The 20,535-nt window shown below is 41.0% G+C and overlaps 2 protein-coding genes and 4 non-coding genes across 7 annotated transcripts; 5 read left to right on the forward strand and 1 right to left on the reverse strand.

The window, feature by feature from the left end:
- The first annotated feature begins 72 nt into the window (after positions 1-72).
- ttc37 (tetratricopeptide repeat domain 37) lies at positions 73-15,372 on the forward strand. Of its 2 annotated transcripts, none has more exons than XM_035166371.1 (41): positions 73-225; positions 521-621; positions 776-919; positions 1,512-1,603; positions 1,737-1,812; positions 1,903-2,049; positions 2,331-2,429; positions 2,665-2,773; positions 2,957-3,097; positions 3,232-3,330; positions 4,256-4,380; positions 4,581-4,667; positions 4,860-4,963; positions 5,092-5,218; positions 5,392-5,571; positions 5,678-5,802; positions 5,894-6,144; positions 6,269-6,371; positions 6,495-6,677; positions 6,788-6,935; positions 7,020-7,098; positions 7,183-7,244; positions 7,332-7,388; positions 7,471-7,539; positions 7,691-7,765; positions 8,015-8,156; positions 8,264-8,357; positions 8,643-8,720; positions 8,825-8,949; positions 9,033-9,156; positions 9,655-9,879; positions 10,476-10,548; positions 10,703-10,756; positions 10,987-11,098; positions 11,456-11,584; positions 11,745-11,869; positions 12,023-12,187; positions 12,710-12,862; positions 13,842-13,972; positions 14,761-14,890; positions 15,066-15,372. In XM_035166371.1, the coding sequence occupies exons 2-41, from the start codon at positions 532-534 to the stop codon at positions 15,138-15,140; spliced, it is 4,707 nt and encodes a 1,568-aa protein (XP_035022262.1). In that variant the 5' UTR covers positions 73-225; positions 521-531; the 3' UTR covers positions 15,141-15,372. The 2 variants fall into 2 exon arrangements, with proteins under 2 accessions (XP_035022262.1, XP_035022261.1); XM_035166370.1 differs by having other exon boundaries at positions 100-235.
- A 437-nt stretch (positions 15,373-15,809) lies between these two features.
- On the forward strand, positions 15,810-15,883 carry trnai-aau. The gene has a single exon. It is a non-coding gene; the product is annotated as a tRNA-Ile (tRNA).
- Positions 15,884-16,094: 211 nt separating this feature from the next.
- Positions 16,095-16,168, forward strand: trnai-aau. The gene has a single exon. It is a non-coding gene; the product is annotated as a tRNA-Ile (tRNA).
- An 851-nt stretch (positions 16,169-17,019) lies between these two features.
- On the reverse strand, positions 17,020-19,732 carry LOC118114461 (grass carp reovirus (GCRV)-induced gene 2p). Its single transcript, XM_035164884.2, has 2 exons — positions 19,673-19,732; positions 17,020-18,204 (listed from the first exon to the last, which is right to left on the reverse strand). The coding sequence occupies exon 2, from the start codon at positions 18,151-18,153 to the stop codon at positions 17,491-17,493; it is 663 nt and encodes a 220-aa protein (XP_035020775.1). The 5' UTR covers positions 18,154-18,204; positions 19,673-19,732; the 3' UTR covers positions 17,020-17,490.
- On the forward strand, positions 18,824-18,897 carry trnai-aau. Its single transcript has one exon. It is a non-coding gene; the product is annotated as a tRNA-Ile (tRNA).
- On the forward strand, positions 19,118-19,191 carry trnai-aau. Its single transcript has one exon. It is a non-coding gene; the product is annotated as a tRNA-Ile (tRNA).
- Positions 19,733-20,535: the final 803 nt, after the last annotated feature.

The raw sequence follows: 20,535 nt of genomic DNA on the forward strand, positions 1-20,535 counted from the left end.
CCAGTTTATAATTTATTTGTCATCCTGCCTGATGCTGCACATTCTCAGGCAGAACAAACTGCAGGTGGTTTTATTTTGAAAATCCAATGTAGGCGCGGCTTCTTATCTTTCACTTCCCTGTTAGCAAATGTGAAGCTGCGCTGCAGATTGTCAACAACACAGCGGATGGCACCAACTTTTATTCACATGAACTAAACCTACACGGGTGACAGCGAACTGAACAAAGTGAGTATGTGTAAGTTATGGTTTTAAATAAGCTAAAGTACGTTGTTTATAGTCCCCGACAAGCTAACAGCTAATGCTAAATTGTATTGGCTAACTCAGTTAGCTTTGTGAAGTCCCTTTCTACTTTTAATTCAGGCACAAAAGCGTAGCTAACGTTTGTAGCATATTGTAATTCGAATAAATAGCATTAGCGTTAATTAGCTTCACTCATTGAGACACTTGGTAGGTTGCAGGTGCATCTGCCTGTAAAGCTAGTAAACAGCCAAGTTAATGTTTTGGACTCATTTTGTTTCAGGTGACCACAAGATGTCCAGTAAAGAAGTGAAGACGGAGCTGAAAAGTGCCAGAGAGGCCATTAAAAACAAAGAGTACAAAGCTGCTCTGAGACACTGTAAGGTAAGATAACTGAGGTACTGGGGGAAATAAGGTATTTACACAAGATCTGAGCTGGTAATGTGCTTCTGCTATATGTAATCTGTGGTATTCAATGAGACACTGCAAATCTCCTATGTTGTATGCTTGACTTTGTTTTCCGTAATATGTTTTTTAGGCTGTTTTGAAACTGGAGAAGAACAATTATAATGCCTGGGTGTTCATCGGCCTGGCAGCCAGTGAACTGGAGCAACCAGATCAGTCCCAGTCAGCCTATAAAAAGGCAGCGGAGCTGGATCCTGAGCAGCTACTGGCATGGCAGGTAAGATGTGTATGTGTAGTGGTAACTGCTTACAGGACTGCTTGTTTTACACTAAGAGCAATTCATTCCTTTGTAAGGTCTTCTATGGTTTGAGTTGAAACTACAAGGGCAGCACCTACCTCCACCAAGGCCTAACAGTCCACATTTAATTTCACTAGATCCCGATTTATATCTGGATCTGCCACAAATGGCACACACGCGTGAATATCAGTCTCCTAAAGTCTGATTTTTTTCCCATCAAGATCCATGAATGTTTATCTGAAAAATCAATGAAAATGCCTTATTCCACAATGTTAATGGAAGTCAAAATGTTGAATTGGTTCTTTCCTGACCCATACCACATTCTTCCACTAGGTTTCGTAGAAATCCATTCTGTAGTTTTTGCATAATCCTGCCATCTAACTAATGTAGACAAAACCATAACCTCCTTGCTGGAGGTAATTACAGCAGTGAAATTACAGCCAGGTGCCATAGCACAGTGGCAATGTCCTTAAAAAGTGTGTTGTTCTGACAGAGGATGTTGCATTTTATGCTACTTGTCTCAGTGTGTCTATGAGTTAATATTCATGTCAACAATGTGTTTGTGCTTTAGGGCTTAGCTAATCTTTATGACAAGACGGATCAGTGGGATTTCAAAATTGAGCTACCCAACATTTATCAGAAGCTTGTTGATCTATACGCCAGGTAAGATGTTTAATCAGCACACGTGTCTAATCATTTTATAAAAAATTTAAATGATTTCTTTAGTATTTATCTCTAAAAGTTCTAACTAGTTTTAAAACATTTTACCGATTTTCACCATTTTGTGCATTGACAGCTCGGACAAAAAGAAATGTTACGAGGTGATCCAAAAGTTGTCAGATATTTATCTGTCTGACAAAGAATATTTAAAGGTACGTAACTCTGAAAATATGTGGTCAACAATAATGAAAAGTTAGTGTGTTGTTTTTCGCACATTTTAATGTATTTGTATGTGCGGATAGTTGGCAAAGGTTTGGCTGCAGCTCATTCAGCTGAAAGAGGAAGAAGCTGTGGACAAGACAGAGTTACTGCAGCTGTGGCAGGAGATGATCCAGCTCCTCTCAGACGGCATTAATGAGAAAGAGCAGGACAATGAAACACAACAGCATGTAAGATTTCCCCAAATGTGATTTAAAACCCCCAAACTTTAGCATATCTCTTTGTGCAACACTCTGCAGTACACATGAGTCCAAACCCTTCAACCTACAAACCCCTAAAGGTTATATTTTGAACTTAAAAGCAGATACTGTATGTCGTACCCTGTGTTAGTAGTAAGCTCCAATTTCTCCCACAGAAGTACAAATATAAAATCATATTTTACTTAATCATATTTTCTGTGCACATATCTGCTCTTTGGTTATTGTATTGTTTGTTTGTTTGACGCCAACAGTTAATCACAGCTTTTGAGAACACCATTGTTCTGGTGGACCCTGTACCAGGAGAGAAACACAAGAAGATCTCAGCCGACTTTATTAATTGTCTCTCTAAAGTAAGCACACACTCTCTTATGCCAGAAATCGTGTTAATGTTCTTAAAAACAGGCCACCTGTTTCCTAAGATCTTTCCTAAATCGCCTGCTCAAGCAATTTGGGTTTACAGTGGCTGATGGCATATATTTAATGCTTATATTAATTCGTTTTTTGGACATTTTTCGCATCTGATAAAATACAACAATTGAATTAATCATTTCATTATGACTCATCATGATTCTGCTCCTACTTTAGCTGCCGCAAGAAGAAAACAAAATGAAAAAGGCTTGTGAGTCCATGCTCACTCACTACCCCAAACAAAGTTATCCTCTTGAGGTCCTTTGTTCGCATTACCTCAAAACAGGTACAATAATTTGAATATGTATTATGTGCTTTCTATTTGGAATTTATCATCAAAATGAGTGCTTTGTTTTATTTCCTGTAAGTACATCTCTAAAGCATAGAGGAGAATAATTGCATTAAACTCAAAATGCATGATAGGAAATAGCAGTGTTAGTCTTGATATGTGTTATATTTCAATTCGAAGGTATCCTGATTGATGATACAATTAGCTGCTTCTCCCGGCTCCTGGATCTGGCCCCTGACTCTGGGTTGGGTCACTTGGGTCTGGGCACTAAAGCACTTCAGGAAGGAAGATATACAGACGCCATAAAGGAACTTTCGCAAGGTTAGTTTGATCTGAAACCCAGAGTGAATACTGTGCTCGTAGTGAGACATGCACTTCATGAGCAACTCTGTGATTCAGAATGACAGTGATAGTTGATGATAACTCTGCATGATCTATCTCCTCTGTTTTATTAGGGTTGAAGAAGATGAGCTGTAGCACAGGATGGTACAGTCTGGCTGAAGCTCAGGTTAAAGTGCACAGATACTCGGACAGTGCTACTTCATGCTGCCAAGGTTTGTGTAGTCTGCTGTTTATCACTATAAGCATTCAGACTGTATAACAACAGCATGTCATCGCTGATTTAAGTCCCAAATGAAACACACATCTTAGCCTCTTTGTTAATGGGACTGGGTCCTGTACTACAAAGCGAGCTCAACATATCCCGGATATCTTTCTGTATTCCGGCTCGACTTAACCTAACAATCGCAGGCTAAGGCTAAGAGGTCCCACGATGCTGGTTATCAACACAACAAGTCAACCCAGGCTTTCCTACTCTAGATATGAGCGCGTGACATGGACAAGTGTACTGACAGCAGACCCGCATATTTCACAATTGTTGAGCCCTGTCAAAAGGAGAATTTCTGTCACTTGAGACAGACAATACAGTTTATCTATCTGTCAGACTAAAAGAAACACAGTTGCAGCTGTGCAGTTGCAGGAAGGACAGCTGGCAAAAAAATCTCTGAATTTCGAATGCATATAAGTCAATGTTTTTGTAAAACTATCATTAGGGCAACAGTGGATCTGACTATACTTTCGTTTGTGTTTCCATTACATTAATGCGTAATTTACATGTATTCTTATTGTGAGTATGACAGTTTGAGGAAGTTATTAGTTATTTAGAATACAACAGGTACAGCACTTTTATTAATGTTCTACTGTATATTGATATCAGTATACAAATGCACAATAAGGTTTGAAAACAACTCAGATACTGAATGAAAGTAAAACACCATAAAGAACAATACAAATTATACCAAAGAAAAGACATTGCTATTAATGTGCAAAATGTTTAAATGTACATTCCGTACAGTGGTTTTGCTGAGTTACTCTGCATCACCCACAGTGAACAAGAAACTCCCACAAGTAAAGGATTTTGTCGGTCTCTGAAAACCCTTGCCCTCCTCTGAACTTCATTGTTTATATTTTTTCTTTTAGGTCTGGCGAAATGTGTTACTGGAGACAAGGAGCTGAAGGTCAAACTGCTGAGGTTGAAGCTTGAGACTTTAGTCAGAAGTGGAGGAGAGAAGGCTGCAGATGATGCTTTGGACACCTTTTCACAAGTAAAGTGATTAATACTAATTTGTTTGTACTACAATTTTTATTAATTTTTTTAGGTAACTAGGTATTAAGTAATTCAGTAGTTTATAGATTGTTTTGATTTATTCTGAGTTTAATATGAATATATTTTGCTATTTTAATAAAGGGCGACAGAACATCCAAGAAAATGTCATGTCTGTTTGTTTTTAATTTGATTTTTCAGATTCCAGATGCTGTAAAAGACCAAGTTCTCGTTGCCCTTAAAGGACGTGCATACGTGAACAAAGGACAGATTGATCAAGCACTTAAGGTTGACTAATTGAATTTTGTCTATGAAACACTTCTACTTTATGATTAACATAAGAAACTAAATAATTTAGCAACTAATTAAATCAAAACATATTCGACCAATGATGTGATTGTCTAATCCTATTGATGAATATGTATCTTGTATTCGATCAAAGATTAATAAGTATAACTTAAACAGTTATATCTTCCATAGGTATCATCAGAGCTTGTGGCCTCCAACCCAAACCTGGACCAGGGTTTAGCTCTGAGAGGACTGGTGCATTCAGCTGAAGGTCAGCATCAGCTTGCAGAGCAGAGGTAAGACCTGTCTTTTGTCTTTATCTGTGTGCATGTCTTACATCTGTGGCCCTGCACTGTCTTAAACATTGGTAAAACAGTCCATTTGTATGATGCACTTATGTAACTTTTCTTGCACTGCGTTGCAGTTTCCTGAAGGCAGCTACCCTGAGCCCAAACTGTGCAGAGTACTATTTTTTGCTGGGACAACTCTACTGGGACATGGGAGAAGAGACCCGTAAAGACCGAGGCAAAGCTCAAACACACTTGCTAAAGGTTGGTACAGCTATAGAAAATTTCATAACATGATCTGTTCATTTTAGATCAATAAAACCATAACTTCTCCAAAAATGATTGTGAAGAAATGTTACCATATCTTTTTTTTATTAACAGTTGTAGCGTAGGGTTGAATGACATCTTATTTTTACATCTACACTTTTACATTTCAGGCGGCAAAGATAGATCCACACCTCGGCTGTGTTTTCCTCTACCTTGGGCATTACTACAGGGAGATAGCTACTGATCGTGGTCGTGCACGAGGCTGTTATAAGAAGGCCTTTGAGTTGGACGATGAGGATTCTGAGTCTGGAAGTGCCTCAGTGGATCTCAGTATGGAGATGGAGGATATGGTGAGTGGCCTCGGTGGTTAGAAAAGCCAGTTTTCAGAGTTGTCAGGTGTGTTGTTGGTACTTTCTCGTTGTGTTTGTGTAAAGGTGTCCTTCCTTAATGCCACAGGACACTGCCTTAGCAACACTGGAGTCAGTGATAGAGAAAGCCACTCCCGGTTCAGCTAAATGGGCCTGGATGAGACGAGGCCTTTACTACCTGAAGGTCGGGGAGCATCAACAGGCTGTCTCTGAGTACGAATTTCAAATCTGATATAAATCTATTATATTTGTCCGGATGTTTTCACTTTATGAACATTATTGACCCTTCAGTTAATGTTTGCAGTCTGCAGGCAGCTCTGAGAGCAGACCCTGATGACTGGGTGTGCTGGGAGTGTTTAGGCGAGGCCTACCTAAACCGCCGGAGCTTCACGGCTGCGCTGAAGGCATTTGGTAAGGCCCATCAACTTCAGCCCTCCTCCATCTACAGTGTTTACCAGGCTGCTGCGATCAAACAGACCCTGGGCAAGTTCAAAGAGGCGGCCGCAGAGTACTTGCAGATCACAGCACAGCAGGACTATGTTCCTGCTCTTAAAGGTTGGTATTTGTTTCACTCTACCCTAGAAATTGGTGTAATGTTTTGCTTATTTTTGCAATCTGTTGCAAATCTGTTAAGATATTGATTCAAAGCTAAATTGGATGTGTATGGTCTGTTGTGAAGGACTCGGGGAGTGCCAGCTGTCTCTGGCAAAATGTTTGATGGAGGACTGCAGAGATGGGGGAGCCATTGACCTCATTCAGCAAGCTATTAAGAACCTCTTCAGGTGTTTATTCAGCTTGCAAACCTTCATATATAAAATAATGCTTAGTCTTTGATAAACTACATCACTCACAATGTGATGTCTTATAGTTCCTTTGTCCATCCTTTTTCATTTCTATGCTCACAGAGCCATGGAGCTGCGTCCAGGCCTGTCCTGCTTGTGGAAGCTGCTGGGAGATGCATGCACCACAGTCAGCAGTGTTTCGACAAACAGAGCACAAGTTCTTATGCCCGCGCTGTTGGCTGGTTTAGACCCCAACGCAGAGAGCCACGTGCTGAACCAGGCCCAGACACTCAAGGTCGGCGAGAGGTATGTTCACAAACGAGAATCAGAAGTTGAAAAGTATTAGATTTATTATCTGTTGCACTATCGTATAGTTTCGGCCCCTGTTGGTCAATCATATGAGTTTTTGTCTACAGGTGCTATGCTCATGCTTTGAAGCTGGTGTCTGAAGCCCCCAGCCTTTGGTATGACTTAGGACTCAACTATTATCACCAGGCAAAACTGCCAATTTCTTCCGAAGGAGACCAGAACTCCCAATCTCTGGTCCTAGAGAAAGCTCAGCAGGTAATTCACTGGATCCTTCACTGCAATTTTGCATTGTTTGTTCCCAGGGGTGGTCTCAAAAGATGTTTTTTTTTCTCTTGTCAGTGTTTTAAGAAGGCCATCATGATGGACTGTGAGAACCATAGCTACTGGAATGGCCTGGGGGCGATTTCCATGAACAAAGGTAACAGTATGTGTTTTCATTTTTGTAAAAAAACAGGTATAATTAATACAACTGATTTAAATTGATTGTGTCTCATCACATCAGGTCTTGAGAACTTTGCTCTGGCTCAACATTGCTTCATCAAGTCCATACAAGTTGAGCCAAATGTAGGTACAGCTCCTTTGGTCCGGTCAACGAAAATAATTATCGGAACATATTCTGTTGTTTTTACTAAACTTAATATTTCATTCCAGAATGTTGTTGCCTGGACAAACCTTGGGAGCCTCTATTTGAAGAAGGACAATATAGAGGTTTGTGCATGTGTGATACATTCTTGTCATTATCATAGCTGGCGGACATTTTTATAGTTGATCTCTGGTCTTATTGTCTTAGCTCGCACACGAGGCCTTCAAGATTGCTCAGTCCCTGGAGCCGCTGTATGTCAACTGCTGGATTGGACAGGTACTGAACCCCACCCTAGCATATCTTATGGAGAAGTCCTGAAACAATGTTTTACAGGTCACTTCAATGTCACCAAACTTATTGGATTTTAGTTTTTGACCTCTTTGACTGTATCCGTCTAAATGTGTCTAACTCTTTTCCATCCCCCTAGGCGCTGATAGCAGAGAGAGTGGGAAGCTACGACACCATGGATCTTTTCAGGCACACCACTGAACTCAGTACACATGTGTGTGACCTCCTAAACACCCTGGGCTTGCTATTGTAATATCCACTGGTTGGCTGGATAATAGTTTAATCCAGGCTTCATTCTGCCTCAGTCATTCTGCTAAATGTTCTTTTCTAAACCTTTTGTATGAAGGAATTAGTGATGAAACAGAAAGTAGATTTTCTTTGCCCCGTCACACTTTGCCAGACTCTGTTTCTGTTTTTGTTCTCTGGCTCTTCATCATCATTTCCCTCAATCTTTGCCCGGCAGGTGGAGGGAGTTAAAGGTTATGCCTTCTGGGTATGTTCCACCTTGCTAGATAAGAGCAACAGAGACTCTGAACTGTACCGCTACAACATAGTCCAGATGAATGCCATCTCTGCTGCTCACGTGGTTCTCTGCAAGTACACAGGTACACAATCTATCTCTGATGATCCTGCAGGATCTACAGATACCTCAGTTTTATTTGGGAAATGTGTTAGAGATGGATGTGTAAGGCTTCTCTTGTGCTCCTCTCAGAGAGGATCCAGTCTGACCCCGAAGCCTTCATTATGCTGGGATATCTGAATGAGCATCTGCAGCTGAAGAGACAGGCCTTACAGGCTTACCAAAGGTTTGTCTGAATTACACTGACTGAAGGTTTGTGCTGCATGCGAAAGTCTGCATAGGTGTCCGTGTGTTGCCCAGCGGACATGGGTGGATGACAACATTCTCATCACAAGGACCGAAGCGGACTTCAGTGGACTGTCTGACATGGAAACTATGAACAGATGTTACTGAACACAAAGAATACAATTTTTATATATATACAGAATATGTTTCTTCTATATTTATGTACCAGAAACACATTTTATTTCATAATTGCTTAGAATTTACACTCTTAATTATCTTCCCTCAGAGCTGTTGAACTGCTGAAGTCCACATCCTCAGCAGAAGAACTGGCTTTTGCTCTGGGCTGCTATGGCCGCGCTCTGTGGTAACAACCAGCTGCCTCATTACCATGTACTTGAACCATCTTAGAAAATACTTCAGGAATTACTCAAACTCTTCTTTGTACGTCCCACTGTGTTTTTTTTGCAGCACCTCAGGCCAGTGGGAGGAGGCGGTGCATGTTTATAATTCCACTCCACTGCAGGAGCTCAGCGATCTGACTGGGTTGGCTCTGGCCTACTGGAGAGCAGGATTCATTCCAGAGAGCACCAACGGTGAGCACTGCTAGATGCATTGCAATTAAACATCACATATTTGTTTGAGTGATTGTGAATGATCAGTTGTGTTTGCAATACAGCATATGAGCGTGCCTTGGCTGTGACGTCCAGTGAGAAGGAGAAAGCATACATCCTGACAGCTCTGGCCCTGCTGCAGCACCGGCAGGGCAACCTGGACTCAGCCAAGACTCTGCTGTTTAAATGGTGAGAGTGCACCGTGGGTCTGTTGGTTACTGTCCTACAAATACAACTATGTTTTACTCACCTCATTTTCTGTCCAGGCCAATATAAAACAAACTTGACACTTTCGAGCATTAGATAGTCCACCCGTAATTTATTTTATTCCTCATAAATGGGTTGTTATTGTGGTTATTTTGAGAAATAGGCAATGCAATGTAAAGGAAGATATTTTTCTTAATTTTAAAGATAAAATGGTATTTCTGTTTCAGTCAGGGATTTTTCAATTTCTTATGGCCAAACAGTATTGCCCTCACAGGCTGTAATGCCAGAATACCACATTTTAAAGACAAAAACTTATGGAAAACTAAATATTTATATAAAAGTATTGTATAAATATGGTGGTTCCTCAGACCATTTGATTGTGTCAAGGAAACACTTTTAAAACCAAAATTGTTGTCAACTGCATTACCACCTGATCATAAAGTGTGATACATGTACTATACCTGCTTTCTGTCTCCACAGCTCAATGTTAAAGGAGCCCATCTCCGAGTCTCTGCTGTGTTTATGTGCCCTCGGGTTGGTCCACGGTGATGTTACACTCGCCGGTGCTGCCCTGACCGAGCTGCTGAAGCAGGGTTCAGCCACTGGGAGTGTTGTAGAGCAGCGGTGTTTACTCACCTGCACCTTGCTGGCCCTGCAGGGCAACTACAGTGCAGTGCAAAGAGAGGCCTCCAGAGCTGTACACAGGTAAACAGTTTGTTTGGATTGTCCAGAGCACTTCAGAGCACTCCACTGATGTGTTGTACCCTTCAACCGCACACACTTTGATTGTGGAAGATTCTTAATTGCAGTTTGACATCGAGGAACATTTTTACCTTTCGCACTTTGGTTCACGAGTTTTGTGGACGATTCCACAGAAGACACAAGTATATTTGTCTGATTGCCTGAGTCACTTTCCAGTCATTCATAGTTTCAGGTCAGTTTTATGGAGGAATTTTGCAGCTTCTACAAATCATCTGCAGATTTGTGTTTTGAAAGTAGAATCAGAAATACTTTATTTATCCTCGATGGAAATTGAATTTCGTTACATATGCTACAACAAAGAATAGACATGTATACAGACCAAGAATTATAATTAAGAGAAATATAAATAAGAAGTATGTTGTGTATGTTTATATATTGTATAATACAGTATATACAACAGCTAAGTGGTTATTTTAGATACATTATAATAAATTATGGGTTGGGATTATATGTGGTTGAAAAAAAAAGTCACTTTTTCTATTGAAATCTTAGTGAAAGAGTGAACACACCACAAATAAGTATTTTCTGTCTTATTATAGCAATCCTGGAAACCCCTCCCTCTGGGCCCTGCTGTCCAGAGTGATACCACAGTACTATCCCAGGAAGGCAAATGTAAGCATCTACCCACACACAATTATCGCACACATCCCCAGCTATAACCCAGGAAATAGAGTTTACTCAAATAAGTAACTGAGGAGCTTTATTCTCCCTTGCTGAAGAACTGAAGTGGAGTTTTGTTCATTGTTTTGTTTTCTGTGTGTTTTAGGGTGGAGCAGTGGCTGGTCACGTTGCCTGTCTCTCCAGTATGACCCAAGGAAAGGTACAAATATCACAGTGGTGTCTCGTTGTCTGTTTTGTCCTCTGTCTGTTGATCTTTTGTAGTACCTCACATTCATTCATTTAATCAATGTTCTCTACTTCTGCTCAAACTCGATCATGGTTAATCTATTGCACATTGTAGATATTGTAGATGTTTCAACGTGTTCCTTTACTGTCTTTGCCACGGAAATTGTAAGTTAAATTGCAGTGATTCAAATTGTGTCCCTGCAGAGGGCGCTGTTGTACAGTGGTGTGAACCAGCTGGCTAGCGGAAGACACTCAGGAGAGGACGTTCACAGGAATGCACTGAAAACTATGCAGAGAGCTGTGCTGCTCTGTCCCGGTAGACATGCGCATGAATACACACACAACATTACAACAAACACTTTCAACTACCTCCCATACAAATGCACTTATAAAGAAGATGTAATGGAAAACAAACTGGTCTTGAAAAAAAAGTCAGGAAAAAGTCAGTGTCTGTGAATTCATTTGTATAAATTCTGTAATTTATGGGCTATATAATGTAACTTGTAACTCTACTGCGAGAACCTGGTAATATTCAGCACAATGAAGTTTTGCTGTTTTGTGACACTTCAGCTTGTTTATGTTTTTCTTTATCAGAGTGTAAAGCTACCTTTGCACCTACCATGAAATAAATACTGTAAAAACATCTGCGTGATACTTCTCTCTATTGTTTCAGATGATCCATCAGCATGGGCGGGATTAATGGCTGCCTGTCACACAGAAAACACAGCCTGCTATCTCTCAGGTTCTGCTCCCTGCAGACAAGGACTGGAGAAAACCCTCATGTCAGTGGTTTCTGAGAAAGGTGTGTGTGTGTGTGTGTGTGTGTGTGTGTGTGTGTGTGTGTGTGTGTGTGTGTGTGTGTGTGTGTGTGTGTGTGTGTGTGTGTGTGTGTGTGTGTGTGTGTGTGTGTGTGTGTGTGTGTGTGTTTGTGTTTGTGTAACTGACAGCTTTCTCTGCCCCAGTGCATGGTGTGGAGGAGATAGAGCGCCCTCTAGCCCAGTCTCTGGAGGGATGGGTACTACAACAGGCAGTGACTGGTCTCATGTTAGGGGGACAGCTGGAGCAGGCAGAAGCCCTCTGCTCACAGGTTGGACACAGACACTCACACATCCTCAACATTATTTTGTGATTTTACTTTAGACTTCATGTAATCACAAGTTATATTCAGTTTGATTGCGTGTGATGACTCTTTCCTTTCACTTGCGTGTTTCTTATGCTGCGTCTCCTTTTTTTCTCCAAGGTCCTAAATGTTTCGCCAGAACACCCAGCAGTGATGCTGTCACTGAGACAGGTGCAGTGTCAGCGCCTCCTTGTGGCCGATGGTGGTAATGTCCTCCCAGACTCCGTGCTGGAGCAGCTTAGCAACACGGTGATGATGAACCGCACCAACCTGGGGGCATGGCATGTAAGTGGGCACTCAGTCTTTTCAGATGATATGAAAGCACTTTGTGTTGCTGTGAATTACTGATGAGCTGTTATTTGTTTAATTTCAAGGACCAGTTGCTTTTAGTGGCACAGGATTTGAAACAGTCTTATACAACATCGTTCACACGAGCATGTGATGGTAAAAAAAACAATCAACCTTGAAAGTAATTAAGTGGTTGTGTCAGTCCAGGATGGCCATTTGTGTAAACGTTCAGGCCATGTTGTATAGAAATGATCAAACTATTAATATGTTATGAGGCAGTGGATTATTTCTCATTGGTAAAGTTCATGAATGATTTATAGAAGATTGTTTTATTTTTGTAATCTTTCTTTCCTCTCTTCCTCTAACATTTCCTAATCTCACCTTGCCTCTAATAACCCCATCTATGCCCCTCTTCCTTCACCTCTCGGATTCTCTCTCCCACCCGTTCCTCTGTGAATCACCCGTCCTCACCTCTACTCCCACTCATCCTGGCTTACCCTGTCCTTCTCCTCCTCTCAGTGGCTGGCTGAGGTGTATCGTAGGCAGGGTCTGCTGGTGCAGGCAGTTATGGCTTACAGGCAGAGTCTGCAGCTTGCCTTACAGCTCGGCCTGCACAGCGGCCAGATGGCCAGCCTCCTCCGATTGGCCCTGCTAGCTCTAGGACCCTGTATGGTGAGTCTCTGCACCAGATATAACATGAATCTAGATCTATGATATTCCCTATCTGACAATAAATACTGAAATATTTTTTTTCTGTGCACCACCATGGCTACAAAACTGATCATTTCAGAAAATACAAATCTAATTGTATTGCAAAATGTGAGTTAAAGTAGTAGAAATGTTCTTATACCACTTTTTCCCCGACACCGAATACATCCATCATCAGTGCATTTGAATAAAAAGCAACATACATAATACATTTAACAGCTGTTTGCCAGTAACCCTGTATGGAAGTGATGATTGTAAACACTACACTGCAATACAGCACAACTGCTGTTTACGAGTGGCGAAAAAGTGATATCAATGAAAAGACAATTGCAATTTTATTAAGGTGAAACTAACATACTTCAAATACGTGGTATTGGCAGCATCGAGGCATATCCGATGCTGGTATCTGCATCGAAACATCTCTTAAAAAAAAGATCACTGCTGTTATGTTTCAGCTAGTAGTGTTTCGGAATGATGACGGGCTGATTTACATATTCCTACACACTCACATACAGGAGGCCAGAGGCAGCTCCTGTCTATATTCCTGTTATGTATGCAGAAACAAAGTAGAGGAATATTGAGCAGAATTACAGGGTCAGCAGCCACGACCAAATGGAAATAAAAGCATGACAAGAAGCTTCCTTTGTGATTTAACTAGAGCAAATGTGGTTTATACTCCACTGCTCACATGGCAGAAAATCCCATCCGAATCCCTTGGTTGCGTACAAGTCAACACAAATCTTTTCTCTTTGACATTTAGCTAATTCTGTACATTTTGACATCAGCCACTGCTCCTCTGAAAGCAGTTAGACAGGTGTTAATGCACATTGTTGGCAAACAATACAGATACAAGCATTTTAAAATCAGTCAAGTAGCTGAATCACACATCATTTAAAATGTTTTAGCTAGTTATTCTTTAACCGTGTGTGATCTGTCCTCTCAGGCAGGGGCCCCAGGAAATGAGTGGAAGGACCTGGTAGTAGAAGCCACTACTGAGGTTTTGAAGCTGGGCTCATCCCCTGTGGCTAACCTCTTCCAGGCCCTGCTCCAGTATGTGACCAAGATGGCAGCTAGGTCAGTGCCTCTCACAGTATTCTGTCTCCTCTGCTGCAGGTGGTTTGTAAATACTCATGCAAGTGTTTTTTTGCAATGACTATTTGCAATATGTAATCTAAAGTGATCAAATGAGGTTTCAGAAACTTCAAATGCATGGCTACATGTCTGAGCTGGAAAATCCTTTTCCTGGTCTCACCACCTCATAGATGGGCCAGGAAGCTTCATTAAAGGGATAGTTCACAGAAACATGAAAATTAACTCATTATCTACTCACCACTATGCCGATGGAGGGGTGGGTGAAGTGTTTGAGTCCACAAAACACTTTAGGAGTCTCAGGGGTAAACAGTGTTTTAGCCCAGGTGACCTCTTCTTCAGACGTGATAAAACAGAAAAAAAAAGAATATGCCTCCATACTGCTCGTGTGGTGTCATCCAAGTGTCCGGAAGCCCCGACGTTCAAATTCGATTTGAAACGAGGTAATTTACACCGTGTTTTAAGCCTAAAAGTCTGCTACCGGTAGTAGCGATGCTAGTGGATGTAGCGGTGCTAACGCTCACCCCACGCTATACTTTTAGACTTTAAACTTGGTGTAAGAACAGCTTTAGAGTGCTTCATTTTTCAGAGGCTACAGAGAACACATATGCTTGTAATGAATTGGGTAAGTTCTTTGAGATCCTGCAGGAACAACTCTGTGCCAAAATGAATCACATTATCAAGACGAGTTTAATTTCATTGTTTATAGTATAAAATACTGCTGACAACCAGTTGTTATACCTTTTGCCCATTTCTGAGCGTGTCTTCTGCAGGGAAACGAGACGTTTGCTGGAGAGGCTGGTGTACGCTTCCTCTCAAGACCTCCCAGTGACGGTGGTGCAGGTGGCCAGCTGGTACCTTCTCAGACACTTGTATGCCAAAAATGACCCGGAGCTGATTAATGTGAGCACACAACTGCCTCATACACACACTCACACCGGATAACAGAAACACATTCCAACGTCATATCACGACTCCAGTGGAAACCCTAACAGCACGTGCAAATAGCGAAAGTGATACTGGTCACTTGTGTTCTTGCGTCTTAAAAGTGAAAAACATTTTCTAATTTTTTTTGCAGGTGCTCTTGCAACATGCCAAAATGAAGGGAGATCAGAGACTGTTGGAATTCAATTCGCTCCTGGCCTCGTCCTGAGTTTTGCAAATCCACAAATGCATCTCAATGAAGTCCTGTCGCATTGTGGGGCTTTATTCTCTGAACTAAATCATATCAAACTGGACATCATGGGTCTGATGACATTAACTAGCTTTACGTGATTCTTTCGTTGTACATTATACAGTGTTCCGAAAATCTAATCATATTTTTTCTAAATGTAACCCACCTCCACCTTCAGGCTGAAATAAATGCATTCTGCTCAACTTCTAAAGATTGTCTTATCTTGGTTGCACATGATCCCACACATGCCGATCTGACACTATATGGACATTATACTTACTGCACCAATTACAATTATTCATTTGTGGAAGACACAGAAACTTTGAGGCTTGCCGTGTTTTAATGTTACAATTAATGACGTAATACAAACGATGGATTTAAACGTTAATTCACCTCAGTATCAATCTATAAACATAAGTTAAGCTGTAAGTCGTTTGACTATAGACTGCATCTTTAAAACAGTCTTGACAACTATGTTTCCAAACCTTACCCTTTGTGTGTTTTCACATGTAGTTCTCTTTAATTATCCAAACTTATATACTTTTCCTGCAGGACTCGGATTCATTAAACTTGATTGTCACTGAGGAACAGTTATTTTCTATCGTCTTTTTTTCTTTCTTTACATGACATCATGGTGTTATTTCATGTGGCCGGTTAGCTCAGCTGGTTAGAGCGTGGTGCTAATAACGCCAAGGTCGCGGGTTCGATCCCCGTACTGGCCATGATTCCATTTATTTTCAACTCACATGTAAATACATGTAATTAATATCCTCTGTAGACACTCGGGGAATACACTGTGTAGCATTTTCTGTTCAGTATAATTTAAAAAGTTCAACAATTTTACTTCGAGTCGCTTTGTCTTCCAGCTCTCTGTAAATGTCACTTTCTGATCAGTGGGCTTCGTGATAATGACGTCACTACTGTAATTTTCATGGCCGGTTAGCTCAGCTGGTTAGAGCGTGGTGCTAATAACGCCAAGGTCGCGGGTTCGATCCCCGTACTGGCCATGACAATATTTATTCCCTCTCCTATATTTGATGATAAATACATGTTACTGATATCCTCAATCAAAACGCAGTGCAACATTTACTGTGTGGTATGAATTAAAATCCAGATCAGCAACTGGGTGAGATTTTATTGTGCAGCCACGACTTTAGTAAGAGGATCAATTGTAAGATCTACCAGCACAATATTCACTCACGACATAAAGTGCTCACTGCTTTATTATGTGTGCAGAGCATAGAGAGAGAGAGAGGCAGCTTTCCAGAAAGTTCAACACTTTCCCTTGAGGTCTGCTGCAACAAACTATATCCCTCTGACCATCTGCTAACACCATTTTTACCTTTAAATATATTTTAATTTCATCATAAAAATGAAAATCGATGAGGCTTCTGATTCGTCTCTACTCAGTAATTTGCTTGTTGAGATCAGAACATTGACAACAGCTAATGAGGCAAAAATCGGACATATATGTGTGTATACATACATGTATATGCATTGCAATGTGATTTCATGCTTTCTTGGAAAAGTATTTTTAAGTATTTTTGAAATACAAAAATACAGTAGTTTAGTTTGATACACTTACAATTATGGTATTTTATTCTAATATACATTTGGATGTATCTTTGCCCATCCCCTGTGTGCACTGGCTTTTTAGTCTTTCACCACAACCTTAACTGCAAACATCTTCTCTCATCTTTTTGTGTGTCCCTTTGAAAACCACTAAAATCAGATTCACTCCACACCATCCTGAACTTTGCAACTGCATCAGCAAGAAACCCCGAAGCTGCAGACAGACCGCATCTCTGAGTGAGTGACACGTTTTAGATATGTTACATAATGTAGTGTTGAGTAAATGTCATTTTCTTCTGTGAATCAGAATCATATTTTATTATCACATTAACTGGCAGACAGGGGAAAAGTATTGCTGCTTTACAAACAGTTTTTCAACTTGAGGCACAAATTCATAATGCGTGATGATCGGAGAGTATAAAACTTGCGCAGTAGAAATCAGCAATACACATTATAGTGAAGATATGTTTACCATTAACTGTTAATGCAGAGATATACAGACTCTGAAAAATGTGAAAAATGTGAAAAGAAAACACAGTCCGTGGTAATGTTACATGTTTTATGCGGATCTGTGACCTGACCACTGAGAAAAGACAATGTTACTGGGACGACTGGTGGGTAACCTGATGCTGTGGGGTGACTAAAGGTGCTTAAAGGGTGAAGATTGTATATTGTTGTGTGTTGATGTGATTGTGTTTCCGGTCAGTACAACTCTGCCGTGGTTCTCATGCCAAAACTCATCACATGCAGTCTGGTTTTATTTCGATGGACAGAAATGCTTGGACATGAGAATGCAGATTTTTTTCCCGCACTTCCAGCACTGCTGCTCGATGTGTTGGGATCCCTGCTGGGTCATCCTCCTACACAGCGCGCACACGTCTGGAGCACTGCCACCACCTCCGCTTGTGGACCTCCCTGCCACAAGCTGTTGAAGCTCCCTCTCGATGGTGGCGTTCGGGGCCTTTGCGATGCACACCACCTTCACTCTTTTGGGGTCATGCACACAATCCTCCTCTAGGCCGCTGGGCACAGCCTTCATGTTACACTTAGGGGGCACCCAGGCGGTGTCGTAGCCATGTGCGCTCCAGGTGGACTGCATAGGGTGGTTGTCCTCGTCAATGCGCTTGACATGGCCAACCCGCGCAAGGACCTCAAGGACCACACGGTCTGCAGAGGAACTGTTCTTAGGATAACTGGATGCCTTCAACATACTACGACTGACATACACGCCCTTTCCCAGCATGCCACCACTCGACTGTTTGAAACCATTGGCAATGATGAGCCGTGCACTGGCAACGTTGGTCCCGTGGTACATAGTGTAAACGGCCTGGTCCTGCGGTCTCTGAGATGGTTTCAGCAGCACACCAGTAAAAGAAGCGCCGTCATCGACCACCTCCCAGCCAGAGAAGTGCACTGGCATCGTGATTGAGGATTAAAGGGAGATGTTCAAGTCCTGTAGAGATCTGCAACTCTGCGAGAGACGAGCACACACACGACACCATGTTATAGCAGATTTGAGGGGGGATGTAACATTTCTTAACAGAGGCAAGTACAATGAGAAATTAGGTAAGCGGTTCTCAGTTTTTCTGCCTATCACCCCTTTGGAAGATGAAGGACTCACCTCCTGAAAACCAAGTACAAATTCACCTGCACCGCCCCAGTCACATCTGGCTCTGCAATGTAACCTCTGTTCGCAGGTTTACTCTGTTCTCGTCTGTTTCTTCCCATTTTCTAAACTTGACACCAGCTACTTCCAGAACACTCTTTTATCAGCTACTTATAACAAATAAACCAGACATGTTAAACTTATATGAACACTGCGAAAAGTTCAGCCAGCCAGCTCTTACCAAATTTCACTTTCTGATCAGTAGGTTTCCTTTTGATGATTTCAATGACTTTTGTCTTGACAACTATGTTTCCAAACCTTACCCTTTGTGTGTTTTCACATATAGTTTCTCTTTAATTATCCAAACTTATATACTTTTCCTGCAGGACTCAGATTCATTAAGCTTGATTGTCACAGAGGAACAATTATTTTCTATCGGTTTTTTTTTTATTTCTACCCATGACGTCATGGTGTTGTTGTATGTGGCCGGTTAGCTCAGCTGGTTAGAGCGTGGTGCTAATAACGCCAAGGTCGCGGGTTCGATCCCCGTACTGGCCATGACTTCATTTATTTTCAACTTACGTCACTCACATGTAAATACATGTAACTAATATCCTCTGTAGACACACGGGGAATACACTGTGTAGCATTTTCTGTTCGGTATAATTTAAAAAGTTCAACAATTTTACTCCGAGTCGTTTTGTCTTCCAGCTTTTTGTAAATGTCACTTTCTGATCAGTGGGTGAAGTTCTAATGACGTCACTACTGTAATTTTCATGGCCGGTTAGCTCAGCTGGTTAGAGCGTGGTGCTAATAACGCCAAGGTCGCGGGTTCGATCCCCGTACTGGCCAAGACCTATTTATTGACAGATTCCATCATTCACATGGAAACACATGCGTTTAATATCCTCTGTAAATACACGTAGAATATACTATGTGTCATTTACTTTATGGTATTTATTAATATACATCTACATCACAAATCGGTCAGCTTGTATCCCCCGTGTTGCAATAGACTTTAGTAATAGGATCAATTATAAGATGTACTTGCTGATGCACGACATTCACTGACACCATAAAGTGCTCACTGCTTTAGTATGTGTGAAGAGCATAGAGAGAGAAAAACAGTTTTCCAGGAAGTTCAACACTTTCACTTTCAGCTGCTGCAACAAACTGTATCCCCACTCGGCTAAAACCATTGTTACCTTTAAATATATTTGAATTTGTAAACCCAGCAACTTTTAGAAAACACCACTTTTCTGTTAAGCTACTTATACAAAATAAACCAGACTTGTTAATCTTTAACAGACCGCTGAGAAGAGACCAACCTTACCGTCGCTGCGGAGTCGTTCTGTCCTCCACCTTCAGTCAATTTCTCTTTCTGATCAGTAGCTTTCGTTTTGACGTTATGTTGACGTCACGGGTGTGTTTTCCATATTTTCCATTTTCCATATTTATTCCCGCTTCTGTAATTGACATGACAAATACATGTTACTAATATCCTCAATAAATACACGTAGAATAAATACATTGTGTAACATTTGCTGTGTGGTATGAATTAAAAAAACATCTACAGCTCCAACTGGGTGAGGTTTTATTGTTCCGCCACCAGAGGGCAGGTTCCATTACATTACATTACATTTCATTTAGCTGATTTTATCCAAAGATACTTACAATAAGTGCATTCAACCATGAGGGTACAAACCCAGAACAACAAGAATCAAGCAAGTACAATTTTCTTCAAGAAAGCCAAACTACAAAGTGCTATAGGTAAGTACCATAGAAGTGCTACTAAATAGCTTATTTTTGTATGAATTTATTTGTTTTATTCAAAAGATGCTGTGTTGCAATAGACTTTAGGATCAATTGTAATCTAGTTTGAGGAGATCTAATTGCTGATGCACAACTGCCTCAGACAACTATGATGAAAACATTTTTTAACTTCACTTGCCTTTAGAAATCCAACCTCCAGGCCTGTGTCGTGTAAAACAACTTTTAGAAAACGCCATTTTTCAGCCTGGGAAAAATAAGATTATTTGGTACTCGAGCCTTTCCTCATACCCAACATACTGTACTGTACTACTACTTTATTGTAATCTCTATTCTTGTCTTGTCATTTTTCAATCTTGATACCAGCTACTTTCTACACACTCCTGTTTACTCTTTACATCAGATTTGTCCAACTTCAAATGCATT

The sequence above is a fragment of the Hippoglossus stenolepis genome, chromosome 9 (genome assembly GCF_022539355.2).
Source record: "Hippoglossus stenolepis isolate QCI-W04-F060 chromosome 9, HSTE1.2, whole genome shotgun sequence".
Taxonomy (NCBI): domain Eukaryota; kingdom Metazoa; phylum Chordata; class Actinopteri; order Pleuronectiformes; family Pleuronectidae; genus Hippoglossus; species Hippoglossus stenolepis.

What these genes read in the sequence shown, in the direction of transcription:
- ttc37 (XM_035166370.1), top strand. An exon ending in CTGCTCTGAGACACTGTAAG is followed by an intron (nt 622 to 775) that starts GTAAGATAACTG and finishes TATGTTTTTTAG; the next exon opens with GCTGTTTTGAAACTGGAGAA. An exon ending in AGCAGCTACTGGCATGGCAG is followed by an intron (nt 920 to 1,511) that starts GTAAGATGTGTA and finishes TTTGTGCTTTAG; the next exon opens with GGCTTAGCTAATCTTTATGA.
- LOC118114461 (XM_035164884.2), bottom strand. Translation starts at nt 18,153, where the DNA reads ATGCCAGTGCACTTCTCTGGCTGGGAGGTGGTCGATGACGGCGCTTCT.